A 21,031-nucleotide genomic window follows, 5' to 3' on the forward strand; every position below is an offset into this window, starting at 1 on the left:
TTTCATCTGACAGTTGAAAAGGTGTTGACAGACCAACACGACTGGGGACTTTTTTTTAGAGAACTTAAGCAGTTATTCTCTCGGATGTTCTCAACATTTATTGCTAAGCTAGGCTCTAACTAGAATATCTAGCTAAAATGTCATTTAAAACGAGTATTTCATGCTTTTGAAGTTTTTGTTTTAAATTTTTTTTAGCTCATAAAGTCTGTCTGTTACTGTATATAGATTTCCTGTGGTTTTTGGTTTGACAGAATTTTGATCTCGGAAGCACTGTTTACATTTCCAGTCAAGCGTTTTATGCAGGAGTTGATCCATTCGATGATTTTAAGTATGTTTCATGTAAACGATCGTTCACTTCTCTTCAGCAAGAAACTACAATAGCCTTACTTTTGCCTAATTCTATGAGTCATGACGGGCACATGTAGCTCAAAAAATAGCCCTAGCGTCTGTACACAGGCTAGCCGAACATCCTCACGCAATGTCCACGCTAAAATCCAGATATAAAATCTCTGATTAAGCGTTGATTTCTGTACGTCCACCCGCAACCGGTGCAGCAAACATCGGTGGTCTTAATTTCACATGCCCATTCCAGAGAGCCGAAATCCAAGTAAACAAATGTAAATGCGGTAAGCTGTCCACAAAGGCTGAGTTTTTCCCCGGGGAATCTATTCTGAGATTCATTCACCAATTGCAACACCGGAAATTATTTGCGTCATGGCATTGACATTACAACCAATCAGAGGCTGTCCCCAACATTCCGGGGAAACGGGAACTCGATTATCGTCGGCGATAATAAATGGACTTAAAATAAATAGACTTCTGAGAAATATGATGTTAAAGTTGATTGAATCTAAATTGATTTTCGGCTGTAATGATTCAACGTGAATGTAGTTCTATTTAGGCACGCATTTCATCACACTTTCTCTTTCTATTTCTCAAAAATTTTGAGAAAAAACCATTGAAAGATGTAGTCAGAATAAAAGAATACCAAAGACACAGCACTCTTAGCTTGAAAGGTCATGAAACAGAAGAATCGAGTAACCCCTAAAACTTCCGGTAGTCCTCTTCTTTGGCCGCCTGCCTTGTTTGTTTGCAAATTTGACTTTCACTTTCCTTTGCTACAGGCTAAACAGTATAGAGACGAAGACATTTGTACCATTTAACCTGAGTGCTCTCGGCTAATACAAAAAACGTAAGTACAGTATTTTTTTGAATACGTTTTGCAACACTCCTTTGTATTATGCATAGGAAGTCCATAATCCCGAAATTGATCAAAATCATAATCATGATTATAGCGTCGAAAACTTGGGGTTGATTTTTTTGCTCTCTTCAGTCGACTCCCGTTAAGTCGAACACTTGCGAACTCGACCTCGCGCTGACTAGAACCATCCATCCGAGAAAATTTGGTTATGACGTCAGCGTACAACTGAACGCTGACCGTACAGACTCTGGGGAGGAGAAAGGGAGTCAGAAGTCAGCCCGTCGGGGGAGGAGTATGTTATAACTGAGGTAAAAGTTTTGCATTTCAAGCACCCTGCTCGTTTCGACGGTAAATCACATGGCCGCCCGGACTTTTAGAGAAAAAAAAAACGAGTCTTTCTTTCCACTAAATTTTAATGTCTACATTAACTTGAATAACAGGGAAAGAGCTGGAGCGAGAAATAAATAACAACGGAGACCAATTTCGTTGGAAGAAAAACATGAAAATTATATAGCGGAGGTGAGAGTGTGCTGCACATGCAAAGTGTTTTTTTGCTAAAGAGAAAAAAAGTGTGCTGCACGTGCGAAGTTTGTTTTTTGCTAATTAGATCTGTTGATCCATTCTCGTTGTTTTCACCTTGTCTTTAATATTACTCGATTTTATATTTTCTTTGAGGAAACTATAAATATTAAAGAGAGCTTCGCTTTTTTCCGTGGTTAAATCCGTGTATTATATTTACTGTAATTCTATCCTGTCACCGCACCGAGGGCTGCACGTGAGATAGCATTTTACCCTCGGTAACTCGATCCTTTGATAACTCGAACCTCCCACTAACTCGAAGTAACTTTTGTTTCCTCTCAATTCATTTCCGTATAATTTTACCCTCGATAACTCGAACTATGCTTTGAACGCTTAAAAAGTCGAAGAAGAAATGATTTATCAGGATTGGGTTTTGGAGCGCGGTTTTAAAATTTCCCCCCAAAAAGAAAAATTTTTAGGGTACACTCATTGAAAAAGAAAGTTTCTGATGGGAAAACGTTGTGGTTCCCTCACCGCTCAATTAGGGAGCTTAAGCGACGACGACGGCGACGGCGACGGCGACGGCGACGGTTACGAAAACGTCACTTAAAAAGTGAATTTGCGCCGCTTCAAACTTTACCACGCTTATTCCAGCTCGTTTAATTCGTCAAATGTTGGCAAATTTTTTGGAGTTCATTTCTAAAGGACTGTATCAAAGTTCAGGAAAAGAAAAGGAAAGTTGTTGTCTCGTGTTTCCGTCCTCGACAAAACTCGAAATTAGGCACTTTCACTTTGTATTCGTGCAGTGACGGCAAAGAAATGTACAAAAGATCTTGTGCGTGAAACTTCGAGGGCGTCTTTGGAGTGTGTACACCATTTGGCGCAGGAAGTGTTAGATAAAATGGGTTTCTGAGTACGTGCGCCCCACAGTGTAGAATACTGATGACGTAATCTCCAGGTCTGGTAGGCAAGTATATCACCCAGTAAGTATTCTTGTTAACGGGTGTAGAAGGCCTAAATGTTATAAACGATCCTAAATGTAATAAAGTCCTAAATGTAATAACATTTTGTCCTAATTGTAATAAAGTCCTTAATGTAATAACATTTTGTCTTAAATGTAAGAAACACTTAAATTGCAAATTACAGTAATTACTCAAATAAGGGCCGCATTTGGGGGGGATTTAATAAGCGCCGCGTATTACTATATAATGGTTTTAAGCGCCGCCCTCAAATAAGCGCCTCATTTTTGGAGAAAAAATTTAATAAGCTTCGGTACATTTCCTTATGCACTGTGTAACTTGACGTTTACAAATAAATTGCTTGTAAAGGGACAAAATAAAAAAAAACTTTAAGCCTTAAAAAGTTGTTCATACTTAATTTTTGTTAAAGAAATTTACTGCAAAGACCGTTGACGAAGATCCTGTTGCTTGTCAACGTTTGTGTCGTGAATGCCGAAGGGCCGTTCTTCACGATATCACAGTTTAAAGCAAAACAGGGTTTATTTCACAGCATCGATCCTCACAATACAATGGCTCGCTCACACACTACACGAAATTGTGACTTTCTTGAATCTATAAGCTTTAGTTTTTAATCCGATCTGTCATCAAGCTCTCTGTCGCTCTGACAGACGAGTAAAACTATTAATAACAAAATCTAAAAGGAATAAAATCACACCATCTCACAATTACGCTACGCTCTTACTTCATAACAGTTGGATCTCTAGAAAAGGGATCTAATCATGCAGCTGAAATATTAAGAGCAAAAAACGAGACGCCTAAGGGCCTGTTTACATAGAGGTCGGAGACCCCCAGGTAGGTGAGGTAACCCGCTTTGGTGTGTAACCCGCCTGTACACATAATCTCTCATTTTAAAGGGACTGGTTCACGATAATGCGCATGCGCGCCGTTTGTCTCTTCAGAATAAATTTTTCGGGTCAACACTAAATTCGAAATCGCCATTACCGGTACAATCATTGAAAATCCTTCGTTTTATTCGGACATCCGTCGCTTTGGCTGGTCTAGTTACACTTCGGTAGTAGTGATTAACGTGTGGTTGTGTCGTTTGACTGGTTACGTTTTAAGAAGACGCAAAAAATAATGTTTTGATCATGGAGGTTCAGAAGAGCATCGTGGCCGTCCGGCAACAGGACGTTCTCAAGAGTCTCTGGAGATACAGAAGCTTAGCCTATCGATCTGGTATGGTTCTAGGAGTAGTTTGTGGCATACGAAAAGAATACACGACACTTGGAAAGTGGTTAAAGGCATGAGTTCGTTCAACTTTGATTTGATTTTTGACTCCGACCTGTAGTTATACCGCAACAGGCCGTGCGATCTTCACCGATCTGGTACACTTGAAATGTTCCTTGTATCTTTGCTTTACGATCGTATATGTTTAAGAATTGATGTTTTTAAAATAAATTATTGCCTGAATGTTCTGTTTATAATCTAGTTTCTTTATGTGTGCTACTCGATAACAAGCTATAACATTTGTTCTGCGGGACACTGACCCGATGCAACGCGAATGAATTTGTTCATTTCCTGATAAGCAATTGAAATTTATGCTCAATTAAGGATAACCTTTATACTCATTCGTTGTGTGTTTTTGTCACCGGTCAGGCGGTATTTGTAGGTATTTCTGGGTTTATATAAGGCGAACTGAGAGAACAGTAATAAGATGTTTGTTTACAAATTTTGTTTGCCGATCGGTGACCGTTTTGTTAGCGTGGGTACGACCTCGTAAAAATACACGTTGGTAAATGTTTGTTTCAAAGCAGGACAGGGCTGTAAATCTTATTCTTATCGGCTGCAACATATATCTGAGGAGTAGCAAAGAATAAACTTGAATTATGGGGATAAATAAAATCAAACCAAATGCCCGGAAATACCCTCGCGTCGCGAAAAATTAATTTGAATTTTGTAAATTTACTTGCGTGCATCTAACTCGCTTCCGATTGGTTGAAAAACAATCAGCTACTGTCAGAACTCACACATGCGCATTATCGTGAACCAGTCCCTTTAATTTGATCACGTTTACGTGATAGGTGGGGTGACCCGCGGCATGTTACCTCACCTATCTGGGGTCCCCCACCTCCATGTAAACTGGCCTTTAAAGACTACTGTACAGCTGATAACAACATTAATAGTACGCGCGCGCTCAGGTTGGCCCAGAGATGTGTTTGCATGAGAGTATGTAAACATGTGTGGAGTCAAGATGTTTTGCTTTTCGGGCGCTAATCACACAGTTGAAAACTCGACAAATTTACTTTATTTACCCATTCCCTCGTCGGATGAAACTTGGAAAATCTTTACAAACATGCTGTACCAATTTTTTTTCGCTTAAGCTGACATTTTAAGCGAGAAAAACCCTTTTTTGGAAAGCATTTTTATTGCAAAGCAAGAACTGATTACACGTACGTTACGCTTCATGTTCAAGACTTCACGACTGGTAAGAATTTCTCTTTTAATCAGTGACCTAAACAAAGAGTTTTTCTTTTTTCTCGGGAAAGTTATTTTATAAAAGCAATAGAAGACTTTTTTCCTGTGTTTGCGTAACCTGATATAAACACTCGAGGGGTTGGGAGAATTCTTGTCTCGAAATAAATACTGCTTTTTTAGAAAAATACTGTTACTTTGTCGTTTAATAGCAATTAATTTGTAAACGTTAAGTTTCACAGTGCGTAATGAAATGTACCGAATTTACGCGAATTAGCACCGTGGCGCTTATTAACCTTTTTTCTCCAAAATGTGACGCTTATTTGAAAGCGGTGCTTAATACCATAGTAATACCGCTTAGGCCGTATTTACACGAATACTAATTAACTCCCCCCTTAAATGCGGCGCTTATTTGAGGGCGACACTTATTCGAGTCTGATTACTTTAAAATGGCAACTTAAGACTTTATTTCATTTAGGGCAAGTTGTTATTACATTTATAGAGGATATTACACGGGGGCGCGAAGATATGAATTTTATTTTCGAGTGGCAAAACAATATTTTACTCACTCGCTGCGCTCTTTCGTAAAATATTGTTTTTGCCACGAGAAAATAAACTTCATATCTTCAAGCCGCCGTGTAATGTTCTTTTAATTATATAGACAAAAAGGCATTGATAAAATAATAGAGGGAAATTACCGAAATTACGTCATCGATAATCGATCATATCTGGGGTTTTTTATTGTTAAACGGTATTGTAGAACTTGATTTCTGTAGGTTTCTACAAGCTTAGGATAACTGTTTAGGAATATTTTTATTCCTAAAAGTGGTTCCGGCCCCTTTGGCCGGTTTTACCGGAGAAAATGGTACCGTCCAGCGGGACATCCTGAGTTTTAGCAACATTTGTTAGGAGGTATATCATATCTGGGTTTTTATTCCTAAACGGTCATTCTTTAGGTTTCCAAAAGGCCGCCAGGGCAACTAAACAGGAGTGGTTTTTTTTCGTAAATTTTCGATTGGCCTGTATTATCTAAGGAAATAGTACCGCCTAGCAGGACATCCTAAACTATGTCAGCAGTTGCTTGCATGTATTACTACATGACATGCAGCTTGTTATTGTTACATTGTAGTACATACCTTGCCCTCTGAAGGTTTTTTCCTACCCGCTGGGGACAGCTGAACAAAGATAGTTTAATTCATTTCTTGTTGTTGCAAGGAATGTTTTTACTCGTCCGAAAAATCGGGAAATCTTGCGACCAAAGCTCAAAAAAACTATAAAACTACCCTCGACCCTCAACAAAAACCTACACTCGAAAAGTACTTATTTTCTTAAATTAACTCACTAAGAGTCATGGAGGTCCAATGGTTTTCTTAAAGGGACAGAGTCAGCTGATACACATGCGCATTAGATACCATTTCGTAGCTTATTTTGCATGTCACAGGACACGCGCGTGAAACATAAAGTGAGGATACTCAAAACAAACCTTGTAGAATTGATCTAGTTACAAACCGAAATCATGATTATAGACTTTAAGCCATACCAGAGCACTCGTTTTTTTATATACCATTGAGCATTCACTGATGGATTTGTCCAGGGAAAGCCAAACATCGACGAATACTTCTGAATTCGATCACCAGTGGAGGTGAAAAAATGACACGGAGTCTGTATAAATCATTGTCGAAGGAAGCTTGAATTTCCAAACATATGTAACCTTTTTCATCGACTCTCCAAATTTATATAATGATTATTTTCTCGCCAGTGTTATTGATTCATTTCTTTTGTTATTTTGGTAAACGAAGGCGATTTCTCCCGCCCGGCGCCTACTTGTTTCTCACCTCTTCTGTTCATGTTCCTTTGGATACTGTTTTTAACCAAATATGATAAAATAATGTGATAAAATGGTTAAAGCTTGCTCAAAAAGAGGTTTTCTGTAAAAGATCGAGGATCAAATGAAACACAAGGCAAGGTTAAGACGGATTTCTAGATGTATCGGACGGGTACATTTGATTAACGCTTTTCAGACTGGCAAAAGTAACCGAATAGGCTGCGCATTTTACTGCGATGATCATGTTCACTTTCATACCTTCATCCGCAATTGAGAACAATTTATGAATCATTTCATATATTTCAATTCGTGCTTACAAGATCTCCATGATTTTATGTAAACGCAACCTTTTATGGAATGTTCATTCAAGGCCAGAACTAACACTAACCGCCAAACGGAAACTGCCTTATGCAAAAACGTTTAAAATTGACGCCGTTAGTTTTAAAGGCCTCACTGGATCTGGATGGGGTTAAATTCAAATGTAAGCGAAACACTTGCAGTATTTGAAAGAGCACTTGAGCAACACCATACAATACTGGGAACTAAATGGTTAAACAATGTCTTAAAAATAAAGCTATTTTTTATTTCCCTCTGAGACACCTGGAGAATGAAATTCTCACAGAGCCACAGCCTAAAAAGGCTAAGCTGCTCTGTTGCATCAGGAAGGCCAAACTGTTTTACTTAATGCTGGACATGCACTATCATCAATGTTTCCTTTAGGATTAGTTTTGTTTGTAAAATTAAAGGCCGGTCATCACCATCTTCTCTCAACAACACTAAAATGCATTCAAGGAAGTTCTTGACAATTATACCATCTATTATTGATCACAAGTTATGAATAATTTCAAGTACCTTTAAATCATGGCATAAGAAAAAATACTCGATTTCAATTAAAGCACAAATTCTTATCATTAAACTTTCAAAAAAAAAAACAAATCCAGGCATTTCAAACTCAGATTCGAGTCACCGCAAAAACACAAACAAGATAGTCTAAACATCAAACCTAAAACTCACAACCACCTGAGTTTGACCAAAGCTCAAAAGTGCAATTACTTTGTTTACTAAAAATCTCTGATTCATGTGGTTGCACTCCTCATACCCTTAAAACAATTAACTTCACAGATTTAATCAGTGTAAAAATATCCACTACGATCCACACTTAAAAACTGAACTGTTTCAGTGCGATCAGGCTTAAGAAATAGTGATCTCCATCAACATTCTCCATGAACATTACACTTTCACACAATTAGCAGTTATTGAGAATCTATAAAATGATCGAGTGATCGGTGTCGACCTTAACACGTTTTTGTGCTAAAATAATAATAGGTATTCATTTAAAGATGATACAAAGGAACCCAAAATAGAGTTACCCCGCTTCCGCTGATCTTTAGAAAATTGACAAGGACTGAAGAGCATGACCGTACAGCTGAATCCAGTCAGCGACCCTCAATAAAAATCATTTAAGCTTACATAATCAATAACTACGTGCATGAATGCCCGAGTTTCTGACTCGACGGTCATCCGCCACCGTCAGGAAATCATACGACATTGCATCTCGAACGAATCCCTCATTTCAATTTTCCCCAATTCAGTAATCCACGACCAAGTACCTTTTCCAGATCTTCTCCGCACGACGAAACGCTTTGTCTGACTTCTCTGGCCGCCTCCCGCTATATTTTCTAGTAGTTGGAGGGAATTTAGTCCTTCTTTGATCGCTTTAAACCCGCTTTCGTCTGCATTCCATTGGCGTATTAAAGGCTCGGGTTAAGGTTGTGGAAAAGATGAGTCGTTTTTCAACAGATGGCAAAAGTAAATAGAAATTATTTCTATTTACTTTTGTCATTGAAAACTGAAGAAGTATGCGCATTTGGAACGAGATAGAATTATATTAGAGTGGTGAAAAAAGTAGAGCATTTCTAGCTAATAATTTGTACTTTTTGAAATAGGGATTAGCTGGTGTGTCTCACGTTGAGATTTATGCAACTGGCTCCCAAAAGTCAAACTCAGGTGACTGCTACTGCAGAGATGCCAATCTATTCGGAATTTAATATAAGTAGCAAAACCCCCTAGTTTAAAGCCAGAACTAGAATAAGTCAATGAAATGGCAAGTCGTTCAGTAAATATGTACTTGGGACTTTTCGGCCCAGCGATATGATTGTTTCCACGAAGGAAGTTTATTCCTACAAAACACCTGCATCATTCGGGTCCATTCCCAGTTCAGTGAACATGAATGACGTGTCTTTTTCTAAACTGAAAATGGGAATGTGACGTCTGGTCTAAAATTCTAAATCTCGCCATTCATCGTCAGTTTATTCACTTCCAAACTATTTAAAGATAAAAGTTTTTTGGAAAAATCATAAACGATGGCTTTTTTTAAAATCATGCATAGATGGCTTTTAATAGGCACTAAAAATGAATACCCCCGACTCTAAAAATACTCAAAACCGCCCATCCTTTTCTTGCGGTCTCCATTATGTAAGGGCATTCACTGGGTGACCAATGCTAAAGAACGACGGAAATAGCTTTGAAAATTTAATCTGATGTTCTGAACTGGACTGTATCTTCAGTTTACCGCAGTTGATTTACTTTTGACTGACATCAAACAAAAACTATAATCCTCTGATACGATATCAGTGATTTGGCAAAGACTGCCTTCTTATCTTTAATCCATTTTACAAGTGCGCTAGGATCAAAGATCGTTTTTTCAAGCAAATGACTACAGAAACAATGATCTAGCGGGTGAACGGTTCATTACCTCAAGATTGGAAAAGTGTCAAAATGTCGAGATTTCACGGTTCTATGACTCGTACAGAAAATTAACCATTGATTAGAGCTAACAAGAAGCATAACTTTCATTTGACTGCTGGTTGCGTCACAGAGAACAGTACCTCGCAGACCAGAAAGAAACCTCCTTAGAAACCATGTATTCAAGAATGTTTTTTCCATTGATCACACGTCCGACAAGAATAACTTCTAACACGGCTACGCTAATTGATAATATTTTCACGAATAATTTAAACAACTTATCTGTTAGCGGGCTGATGTTTTGTGATATATCTGATCATCTTCCGATTTTCACACTGCTTCTTGATCAAAACAAGAACTTAAATAAAACTTCTTGGCTTTCTTTTCGTGATAAAAGTGGAAATAATGTCGCTAAGTTTAAAGATAGGCTTGCAAACGTTCATTGGGATGTATTATCTGAATGTAAAGATACTGATTGCGCTTATCGGTGTTTTCTTGATAAATACACTACCATTTACAATGACTGCTTTCCTCTCAAAAAAGTGAAAGTAAAGAATGTTACTTTGAGCAAACCATGGATAACTAAAGGTCTTCTTAAATCGGTAAGAAAAAAGAATTTATTATACAAGCGTTTCCTTGCTAACCCAACTCCATATCGTGAGAAACTTTACAAGAGTTATAAAAACAAATTGACACATTCCCTTCGCGTTGCTAAACGTCTCTACTACAATAAAAAAGTTAGATGAATATAAATCAAATGCAAAATCAACTTGGAAATTACTTAACGATCTTATTAACAAGAAGAAAATTAAGTGTAAGTTGCCTTCCACCTTCAAATCTAATGAAGAAGAAATATGTAATCCTACTCATATAGCAAACCGTTTTTGCGAGTATTTTACGAATATTGGACCTAACTTAGCTAAATCGATTCCGGCGTCTGACAAATCTCATCGTTCTTTTCTGAATGGAGGCTTTATTAATTCATTTTTTCTTCAATCGGCATCAGAACAAGAAGTCACTGAGATTTGTAGCAGCTTTCGATCCGGTACTGCTCCGGGATATGATAGTATTTCAATGAATGTTGTTAAAGAGTCTTTTAACTTAATGTGCGCACCATTGACGTATATAATTAACTTGTCTCTTAATTCTGGAGTTGTGCCCCAAGAGATGAAAATTGCACGAGTTATTCCATTGTTTAAGTCTGGTGATAAATCTTTGTTCACAAATTACAGACCCGTATCAGTATTACCAGTTTTCTCTAAATTCCTAGAGAGAATCGTCTACAATCGCCTCATTAATTTTTTAAATAAATATGATATTCTTTCCCGGAATCAGTATGGATTCAGAAAAAATTATTCTACTGCACATGCTTTAATCCAATTGTATGACAAGATCTCAAATGCACTTGATAACAAAAGGGTAACTTTAGGCCCATTCATTGACTTATCTAAGGCCTTTGATACAGTAAATCATGAAATTTTGCTCGACAAATTAGAACATTATGGAGTACGTGGTATTGCTTTACAATGGTTTAAACGTTCTCTATCTTGTCGAAACAATTTGTGCAATATAATGGTTACAACTCTTCATCATTAGATATCACTTGCGGAGTCCCTCAGGGATCTATCTTGGGTCCGCTGTTATTCTAAGTATATATAAATGATCTATGTAATGTGTCAAAGGTCTTAGAGCTGATACTATTTGCAGATGACACTAATATCTTCTATTCGCATACTGATGCTTCCTATCTTATGGAAGTTGTAAATTTAGAATTGAAAAAGATAACGTGTTGGTTTTATACAAATAAGCTATCTATTAATGTTAAGAAATCTAATTTTATCATCTTCAGACCGAGACAAAACAGGCAAACACTTGATTTAGCTTTTAATATTAGTAATTATTCGATTGACCGTTTTAAGGAAGCTACTTTTTGGTGTAATTTTGGATGAACATTTAACATGGAAATCACATATACATAATGTTGCTAGGAAAGTGTCTAAAGCCATAGATATAATTTATAAATCAAGTTTTTGCCTTAATAATTCCTCCTTACGGATGCTTTATTTTAGCCTTATCTACCCATACTTATTCTACTGCGTGAGCGTCTGGGCATAGACCTACCCATCAAACCTCAGAAGATTAATCACACTTCAAAAACGGGTCTTTAGAATGATGTCTAGGAGTTCTTTCCATGCTCACACTGACCCCTTATTTAAAAATTTAAAAATTCTGAATCTTGAGAGTATCTACAAACTTCAAATAGGAAAATTTATTTATCAATACAGATCTTGCTTACTTCCTTATAGCTTCAATAACATGTTTCTGGTGACACGCTAGGTACATTCTTATGGCACTAGAAGTTCTGAGCATTTTTATTTACCACAATGCAGTACTAATATAAGAAAGTTCTCCATCAGTTTCCAAGGTCCTAAATTTCTTAACTCTCTTAGTTTTCAAATTCTAAATGCAACAAGTACCGCTTCCTTTTGCTGTAAGCTGAAAGCATTCCTCTTATCATAAATAGTAATTTATATATATATATATATATATATATATATGTATTTTTTTTTCTTCCTTTGCTCTTTTATTTTCTTTTGTTTTGTTTTGTTTTTTTCTTTTTGTCATTTCGCTTTTTTTAGCCTAGAACTATGATTAGTACGACTATCTAATATACTTATTTTAAGATTTACTGTAGCTCTGCATGCCATTGATTTTCCCGTGTGTAATTATGATAATATTTTGTTCTAATTATCTAACTGAGGGAGCCCATTCCTTATAAGCCCGGTAGCTTCTCTTGGGCTTCCTCGCCATGAGAGTTAAGGTAATTAGATTTTATTTGATTTGTATAATTTTTTGGCAAACAAAACAATAAACAATAAAATAAACAGTTTCCGTGGTAAGTACGCTGCTTCCTTTTCAGTTACATAATCAACTACTTCTTTTTCTAAAATGTATCTCAGTGTTCGTGGCTGAAGCAGCAGTCGGTTAATTGGTGATTAGGCTAGTGCTCAGAGCTCGTCTTCCACATAGCCATAGGGTAAGTTCGAGTTTTCTTTCCCAGAAGCTCATATGTAAGTTGTGTTTGCATTTGCGTTTGCTGATGATTGTCGTCCCTGCAAGCGACTGTCTACAACATAATATTCGGGACCAGCTTTGAAGGTGGTCCACCGTGACCGGTCTGGTCATTTCGGTCGGTCGGACCGAAATGTCCCTTTCCATTTGCCAAAATTGTTGTCCCCAGTACCGCTCTTTTCTATCCTGCTTACAAGCCCAAGTAGTTTCCAATGGAAACTAAAGTGCTGTGAGTAAAGCATGACATCTCAAATAGTTTGAATCAGTTGCAATTTTTTCGATTTTTGATATTTGCCATTAACAGTGTCAAATAACTGACGCAACACGACACGTAGGTGGAAAAAAGTGTGTGAAATCAAGCTACAATTGTATAAAAGTCCGTGAGAATCAGCGTATTATTTGTCTGAAACCTGTCGACGATATTTAACTAGGGCCTGTTTACATGGAGTGGGGGACCCCGGTCTAGTGGGGTAAGTTTCTTTTGTTTTCACGCTCTGGGGGACACAAAACAAAAGAAACTTACCCCACTAGACCGGGGTCCCCCACTCCATGTAAACAGGGTCTAAAGCAATTTATCAATTAAGCTGAAATGAATACAACAAAGCCTGGCTGAATACAAATGGGCTAAAACACCGAATTTATTTACCGTACAGTTCCAGGAATTGCTTCGAATCGTTCGAATATTCTGAGAAACGTATCGCTTCAATTCACAATAATTTTTTACCTTCACTTGCGTTCATAGGCTTTCTGCACGACATAGGATTCCTCCGCCTTTAGTTTTCCACCGCCCCTTTTCGACAGTCGAGTGTTCTTTAGGATATAAACAGTATTTACTTTTCTCTTTTAGAGCGTAATTATGAGTGTGCTGAGAAGCCACAATAACAAAACGCGCGGCGGCTTGGGTCGGGTCTGTGGAACCGGAATGTACCGTTCCATTGAGCACGTGAAGTTTCCGAAATTTCAAACCGGAATTTTTGTTGAATGGAAAGCGCCCAAGGATTTTGTTATCGATTTTTCGCCTTGCCCACCGGAATGTTATTTACAAAGCTAAACGAAAATAGAGCCTGATCTCAGGTTATTGCACCTTTGACGTAGCTTCACAGCTTGCAGCAGGAGCAGTTTGTGGCTAGTAGTACGAGTTTAAGCTTTTAGTTTCCTTCTCTCTATGGTGTTATATAAATGAGCGCAAAGGTTGGTTTTCTATAAGCGAGCTGTCATTTACTCGAGGACATTTGGGTTCTCATTATGAGTCTCTTCCCGGGCTACAGAATACAGGTTTGTTTATGATTGTTGAATTTAAGATTTTATGGTATTATGTACTAACTATACCGTGTGTGGCTTTTGAAAAGAGCTTCAATGTCTGTCTCGTATTTCCTAGGAGCAGGAAGTTACAAATCGATCAAAATCGATCATCGAAAACGTAATCGATTAATCCATAGTACTCGATAATACTCGATATTTGTCGATTGATTAGTTATAATAATCGATAAAAATCGATAATCACAAATTTGGCTAGAGTCTCTCATTTTTTTTCCATTCTCTGCTGAACTAGCCAGCGGTACTTCTGTTGACTTGTAGCTTTATGTTTTTTATGTTTTCGATAAAAACTCGACCGGTCGATTTCCATCGATTTTCGATATTGATCAATAACTTATAATCGAGTATCGAAAATATTGATTTGTAACATCCCGCTAGGAGTGACTGTAAAAAACTATTCCGTTCGTCTGTTTAAGAAGTGAAATGGTGAGAGCTTTTTTAATAAGTCCATGATATTTTGGCGTACATGTACATAAGCTTTAGCTTCACTGAACGTTGTAAAATCTTGGGAACTCGGACGGGATGGACTCATTTTTGTGTAGGGGAATCAATTAGTTTTTACTGTCTGGAAAGTATGTAAATGAGGTGATCAAGGAGAGTTCTGTCATTGTTAATTCCAAGAGAAAATGTTAGTTCTTATTCTCACTATTATTGTAATTTCATAATACACCTTTTGCCTTTCGTTAATGGGAAATAAATTTTCAGTAGCATAAAATATTCGGTCAATAAAATGAATTTGTAATCATTACAAAAACTATGAAGGAAATCCAAGGGAAAAGTTCCCTGCTAGCAAAAATCATTTTTCTGTTGCCGTGAGAGACCTCTGCTAGCAGGGAAGGAGAAATGTCTAATCGATTTTGGTTCGAGTTATCGGAAGTCGACTGTACATGGTATTTTGTTTTAGGGCAATTTTAGGTATTTGGCGATAGCATACCCTGTGCGCGGCTTAACCGGCCCACCCGGAAGCATCTCATCTGCCCTCAATCGCCGCACACGAGAAAAAACCACTGGTACCGGGGTAAGCGGTATCAAAAATTTTACAATTTTAAGGTATATTAGTTTTAGAAGATGAATATATGAAAACGCGGGATGAAGAATAAGTGAAGAGAAGATCATGGCAGTTAAATTTGCAACTTATGCAGTTGTGTAATAGAAAGCCTGAAAAATTCAGGTACCATTGCCTCTGTGACAAGCCTGAATTTTTTCTCGTCCATTATAAATTAAGCTGAGTGGCGAGTCTGGGGACGAGAATGTTCTGTACACTTTGCACTCTCATCCCCAGAGCCACTCGGCTGAATTTGAAACATCCATTTGAAAATTTTAAAATCAACGCTGTTATAAGATCTTAAACAGACATCTCGGCAATGCTGCCTTCTTCAGGGTATAAAACTATAGACCGTTATGTTAAATTAGCTTACGTGCCCGATTACGTACTAGCGCGCGTGCTTGAGATAGCAACGCGCACAGGCACGCGAATAGGAAAAAAAGTGAGTAATTCAGGTGAAACTAAAGTCGTGGTTAAGGCCACTCGGAGTCACAGTTCCATGTCTGACATGTCTGAAAATCAAACGCATGTACTGCTTCTTATGGTATTCATGGTTGGCCAGGCCTGTCTTCAATACTGCAACTTTGATGCCCTCCAGTGTGTGATTGGCCTGGTTGAAGTGAGCAGGTACAGGTCATTTCTCCCGTTGATGACATGTCTGCGGTGTTCTCTGAAACGGTCAGCCAACCTGCGTCCAGTCTCTCCAATGTAGACTGTCGATGAACATTTGATGCACGTCAAACAATAAATTACGTTGTCTGTGATGCAGGAAAAATGTCCCCTGATGTTAACATGCCCTTTCAGTGTTGTATTATTGTGGTAGATGAATTAACATGGGGACATGTGCGGCAAATGGTCCAGTTAAATGGGAAAGTTGCTGTTGGTTGTTTCGGAAGGCTTCGAGGTACAGCTGTAGGCTGCTTCTGACTAACAGATCCTTCAGATTCTTGGCATGCCTGAAAGCCTTCAGAGGGGTTTTTTTTGAAAATTTTGCTGGTTGTGCTGTTGTTGCGAAGGATCCGGAAGTTCCTTGAAACGAAATAAGCAGTCTATATTTGTGCTACCAACGATTTTTTTTACCAAAAAACCCAATTCCACAATGTTGGTTTGAAAATTACTTAGTTCTGTATGCAAAACGAAACGAGTCAGGGTCCTAAGCAGGGTTTGAAGGCCTTGGCAGCAAAACTTTACCCAAACTTTCCTTGAGTGCACCCCTCAGGTGTGTTGTTTTTTTTGAGATTAGTGAGCCTTTTGGACTGAAATACGATATGTCCTGTAGTTCCTCTGTTGGAATAAATACTTTTCTATTAGCTTAACAGTCTATACGACTTGCTCTGACCCCCTCCGTCTCTCTCGGCCATGATATATGTCTGTGTGAGTGTCCTGGCCTTGAGTATTGCTGACCACTCCTTACTGAAGCTTTCACATGGGTAAGATCCATATCTATCTCATTTTGAAAATCAAAAACTCCATTTAAGAAATCAAGTGCGAGAAATTTTCTCCCTCACAAGATTGTTTTTGTTCTTCTGATAATCTTGGTATATTCAAATTATTTAAAAATTCGTTTCCATTTTCCCTATCCTCATCTGTTACGTTTGATTTGTACAAGCTATGGTAAAAGCGTTTTTGTTCGTTTAGTATCCCAAAAGGATCAGATGTAATGGAACCACTTATTAGCAGTTTTCTTATATGTTTTTTGACGTGATTACGCTTTTCTAAATTTAGAAAATATTTTGTGCTTCTCTCGCCATGCTCGTGCCATCGTGCCCTTGCGCGAATAATTACACCCCTTGTTTTTTCCTCATAGTAACTTTCTAGAATTTCTTTTGCTTCATTTAGAGTATTTAGGTTAGAGTCGGAAGGGTCCTGTTCGAATTTTTTAGTCGCTTCCTCGTATACTTGTTGTAAGTTTTTTTCCATAGCAGATCGTTCTTTGGCTTTCTTTTTCGAGAACAAAATAGCATGCTTCCGAATATTATACTTAAGCCAATCCCAGATGCACCTTTTGTCTGATAAATTATCACTTCCTGTTGTTTTCCAAAGTGGAATATTTTGTTTTAATTCTTCCAGATAATTCGGATTTTCGAGAAGAGAGACGTTCATTTTCCAGAAGCCGGGCCCCTTTGAGTTTTGATTGGAGTCGGTTAGATTCAACTCAATTGCTGCATGATCAGTTTTTATAGCGGGAATGATATCGGTTGTATTTACAAAATCCTGTAAGTTGTTTGATATCAGCCAGTAATCTAAACGACAGAAAATTGGTGGAGATTTTTGGCTCCAAGTGTAACTTCTAGATTGCGGATTTTTAATTCTCCAGACGTCGACAAGGTCCAATTCATTTTGTAAACATTCAATATTATCAATAACCATTTTTCTAGGAACCATAACGCCACCTTTCTTATCCAGCTTAGGGTCAAGAGGACAGTTAAAATCCCCTCCAATGATTATATTTTCTTCACAATCTAAGTCTTCTGTCTGTAGCACTCTATGTAGGTTTTTATAAAATTTGCCACTGACTTTATCTTTGTTTGGCGCATAAATATTAACTAAAATGTACACCTTATCCTGAATGCCTGCCTTCAAAATAATAAATCTTCCCTGGGGATCAACAATGGATTTTTGGATTACACAATTAAAATTATTCCTAATCAATATCGCAACCCCACATGAATTTGGACTACCATGTGAGAAAAATGCTTTACCACCCCATTCATTTGCCCATTGTTTTTCTGAATCCTCTTTTGAATGCGTGTCTTGCAGGAATATTACGTCAGCTTTTCTTTTTCGGCACCAGGTGAACATAGTTCTTCTTTTATGAAAATTACTTATGCCCCTTACGTTCAAAGAAACTAATTTAAATAAATCTGCCGTTTCAGTTGTGTTTTATAAAAATGCATATATTGTTTGGGATTAGTACTTTCCAATGTTTAACGAAGCATTCAAAAAGAGTGAAACAAAAGACATTTTCTCCTCCCACTGGGAAAATAATAAAACAAAACAGAACACATAGTACATTTACATATAAACTGATATTAAACAAAATTCTTAACATCTAGTGGACGTAGATTCACTGTTCAGTTTGAAACCAATCATGGAATTAATACATTAATAATTTTTTGCCATTTTACAATAATAGGGAAGGTCTTTAGTTTCTTTTCCTCTGTATATTTGGCCATTGATTATCAATTTATCAAAATTAAAGAAGGCTTTTTGCTTATCCTGCTTGGCCTTTTTAAGCACTGGATAAAGTTTTCTATGAATTTCTTCAATTTCTTTCGGGAAATCATCTGAGAAACCGATGTTGGTTCCTTTTAAGTTCTTATAGAAGGAGCGAACATATTCTTTGTCCTGATAATGACTGAAACGAGCAATAATTGGTTTGGGATAGGACGGAGCTCTTAGACTAGAATTATTAGTGGAGATTCGGTGAACTCGCTCAAAGCGGATATCGTTGACTTTATCCGCCGGAATTTTCAAATTAGCGACGAAGACACTTCTTACCAGCTCTTCAGTACTTTCATCCTCTTCTTCCCCGACATTGAAAATTCTTACATTCTCACGTCTTGTATAGGCTTCCAACTTGATGTTTCTGCGTCTTAGCGCTCCAATGTCCTCGAACAAGAAGTCAATGTCTTCATTGTTTCTTTTACTTGTGTAGAAGTTTCTTTCTGACTTTCTTGTAGACTTTCAATTTCTTCCTCGGCAGATTGCAAAGATTGTTTTAAATTCTTTACTTCATCTCTCAGCTTGTGTATTTCATCTTTTAGTAGTGCAATTTCACCACACGCTGTTAAAACTTGATCTAGTTTAGTGTTCATTTCCTCGAGGCGTGCTGACATTACTCCACCGACCCCCACATGTTCATCATCTTCATCCGTTTGCGAGCCATTTTCTCTCAGCCTTTTGCTCGGATTCTTGTCCGCTTTGTCCTTCCCCATTTCTGGTTATATCTATTTGTAGGTTTCCATGACAGGTACGTTATTAAAGCGTTTAGAACAGCATATTTGGTGGAGCTCACAAAAACACGTCCTACCTCCACGAGGTGCACTGCGCAAGTCCAAAAAATCAAAGATTGAAAATCAAAGATTAGCTGAAAAATCAAAATAAAACACTAAAACAAAAAGTATTTTTCTTTTTAATCGAAGACGAAATATGAAAATCAAAGAAAACAACACAAGAATCAAAAAAAGGGATATAAGTGATACTCCTCGAACACGGTATAGACATCATGGGGTCAAATTGGGTAGAAGATACAATGTATTTAGTGAAAATATTGTAAATCCCTCAATGGACCATCCGCGTAGGTCTAATCTGACTCTTTTCTTTTATTTTGTGGTAAAACTAGCTTTCCTAGTGATTCAACAGTGATTCAAGTTATTTTGCTCGAGAGATTAAAGCTGTGGCTGGACAATCAGGTCAAATGTGTCAGCCATAAATTATAGATTATCGTCTATTGATCGGGTGTGTAATGTGATGGGTTTAGTGGGTTGTTTTCTTTTATAAGCTGTTCGCTGTCTGTTCCGGTTGTCTTATTGTTCTGACGCAGTACAATATTTCTGTATAGTCTAGGTTTTATGACAGCCTATAACAGTCGCCTTTCGGCAAGTCCAGTTGACATTGACGTAGCTCATGCAACACTTGGTTATGATCTGAGGACATGTTGCTCTGGGATGATTGTAGGAGAAAAAATCACACTGGTCATTGAACAAGAGAATGATCATTGGGGGAAATGTTCCACCCAAATTTCTTCTGAAATGGCTAGAGAAACTTTTGTGCACAATTTATTAATCAGACCATGTCGCCTATGAAAATTTGAAAATTCACAGAAGCTCCTTGCATCATTGTCAGCCGCGGCTGGAAAAAATTATCCGCTCTGTTTTTCCAGCAGCCAACAGTTTGGAATTGGAAGTGCAGCCATCTCTTCGCCCCACCCTCTAATGGGCGGCCAGGCGAGAGAATTGCCCATTGGAGGTGGGACGAATAGACGGCTTACACTGAAGACTACATTTTTCTGATTGGTAACTGTTCCTTTGTGTTTTCATGTTATTGCTATTAAAGATAATTATTACTCTTCAGTATATTTGAGGATGTTAATGGGGTGATTCAGAAACGAATAATTTTTATGATGTTTTCCATTAGGTTGTCCTCTCAACAAAAGTCCTTCCGTGTATCTCAAGGCTGATGGAATGATCATGCACATACAAAAAGTTGTCTTTCTTATTCTTTTGCCCTTGTCCTGTACAAGTTTTGGCAGTTTTCCAGAGTTACAACTAAGTGAAGAACTCTATAACATTGATATTGACAATGAAACAAACATCTTTTTCATCGGAGGCAAAAATGTAATTCTGAAAGTTTCACCGACCTTGAAAGAACTAAAGAGAATCACATCTGGGCCTTCGCCAGATTACATCAAATGTCTTGGATCACAGCCATATTGTGCTCAGGAAATGACCGACAATAGGAATAAGATTCTACTGATAGACAGTGCAAATAAAAAGCTCATCACTTGTGGATCTTTTAAGCATGGAGTGTGTCAAGGAAGAAGTCTTGAAACGCTGTCAGTGGAAATTTCAAATAATAATGAAATTCAATATGTTGTGTCAAATTCTGATTTACCCTCAGTTGCTGTAATTGGTCCAAGTTGGGATGGGAAACTTGCTTTGTATATTGCAACTTCATGGGATGGAAAAACTTATGGATCAAAGTCTTTTGTCTTTCTCATAGATCCAATGCCTGCTGTATCTACTCGGAACATTGACGGGTCGAATGTTTTTGCCGTTTCTTCAAATTCAGCACTTGATGGACATTCGTTTCTACAATTTACGGACTTAAATTATTTAGTGAAATATATTTATGGATTTTCATTGGGTGGCTTT

General features: G+C 37.6%; 1 protein-coding gene across 1 annotated transcript in view; it reads left to right on the forward strand.

The window, feature by feature from the left end:
- Nucleotides 1-1,042: 1,042 nt before the first annotated feature.
- The window catches only part of LOC140923980 (plexin-A4-like), a 26,547-nt gene continuing 6,558 nt past the window's right edge, over nt 1,043-21,031 (forward strand). Inside the window, exons 1-2 of the mRNA XM_073373992.1 lie at nt 1,043-1,192; nt 20,295-21,031. The exon at nt 20,295-21,031 is cut by the window's right edge and continues 435 nt beyond it. Coding sequence (XP_073230093.1) covers nt 20,342-21,031 — 690 coding nt within the window. The 5' untranslated portion in view covers nt 1,043-1,192; nt 20,295-20,341. The remainder of the gene's footprint in view (nt 1,193-20,294) is intronic.

The sequence above is a fragment of the Porites lutea genome, chromosome 14, assembly GCF_958299795.1.
Source record: "Porites lutea chromosome 14, jaPorLute2.1, whole genome shotgun sequence".
Taxonomy (NCBI): Eukaryota; Metazoa; Cnidaria; class Anthozoa; order Scleractinia; family Poritidae; genus Porites; species Porites lutea.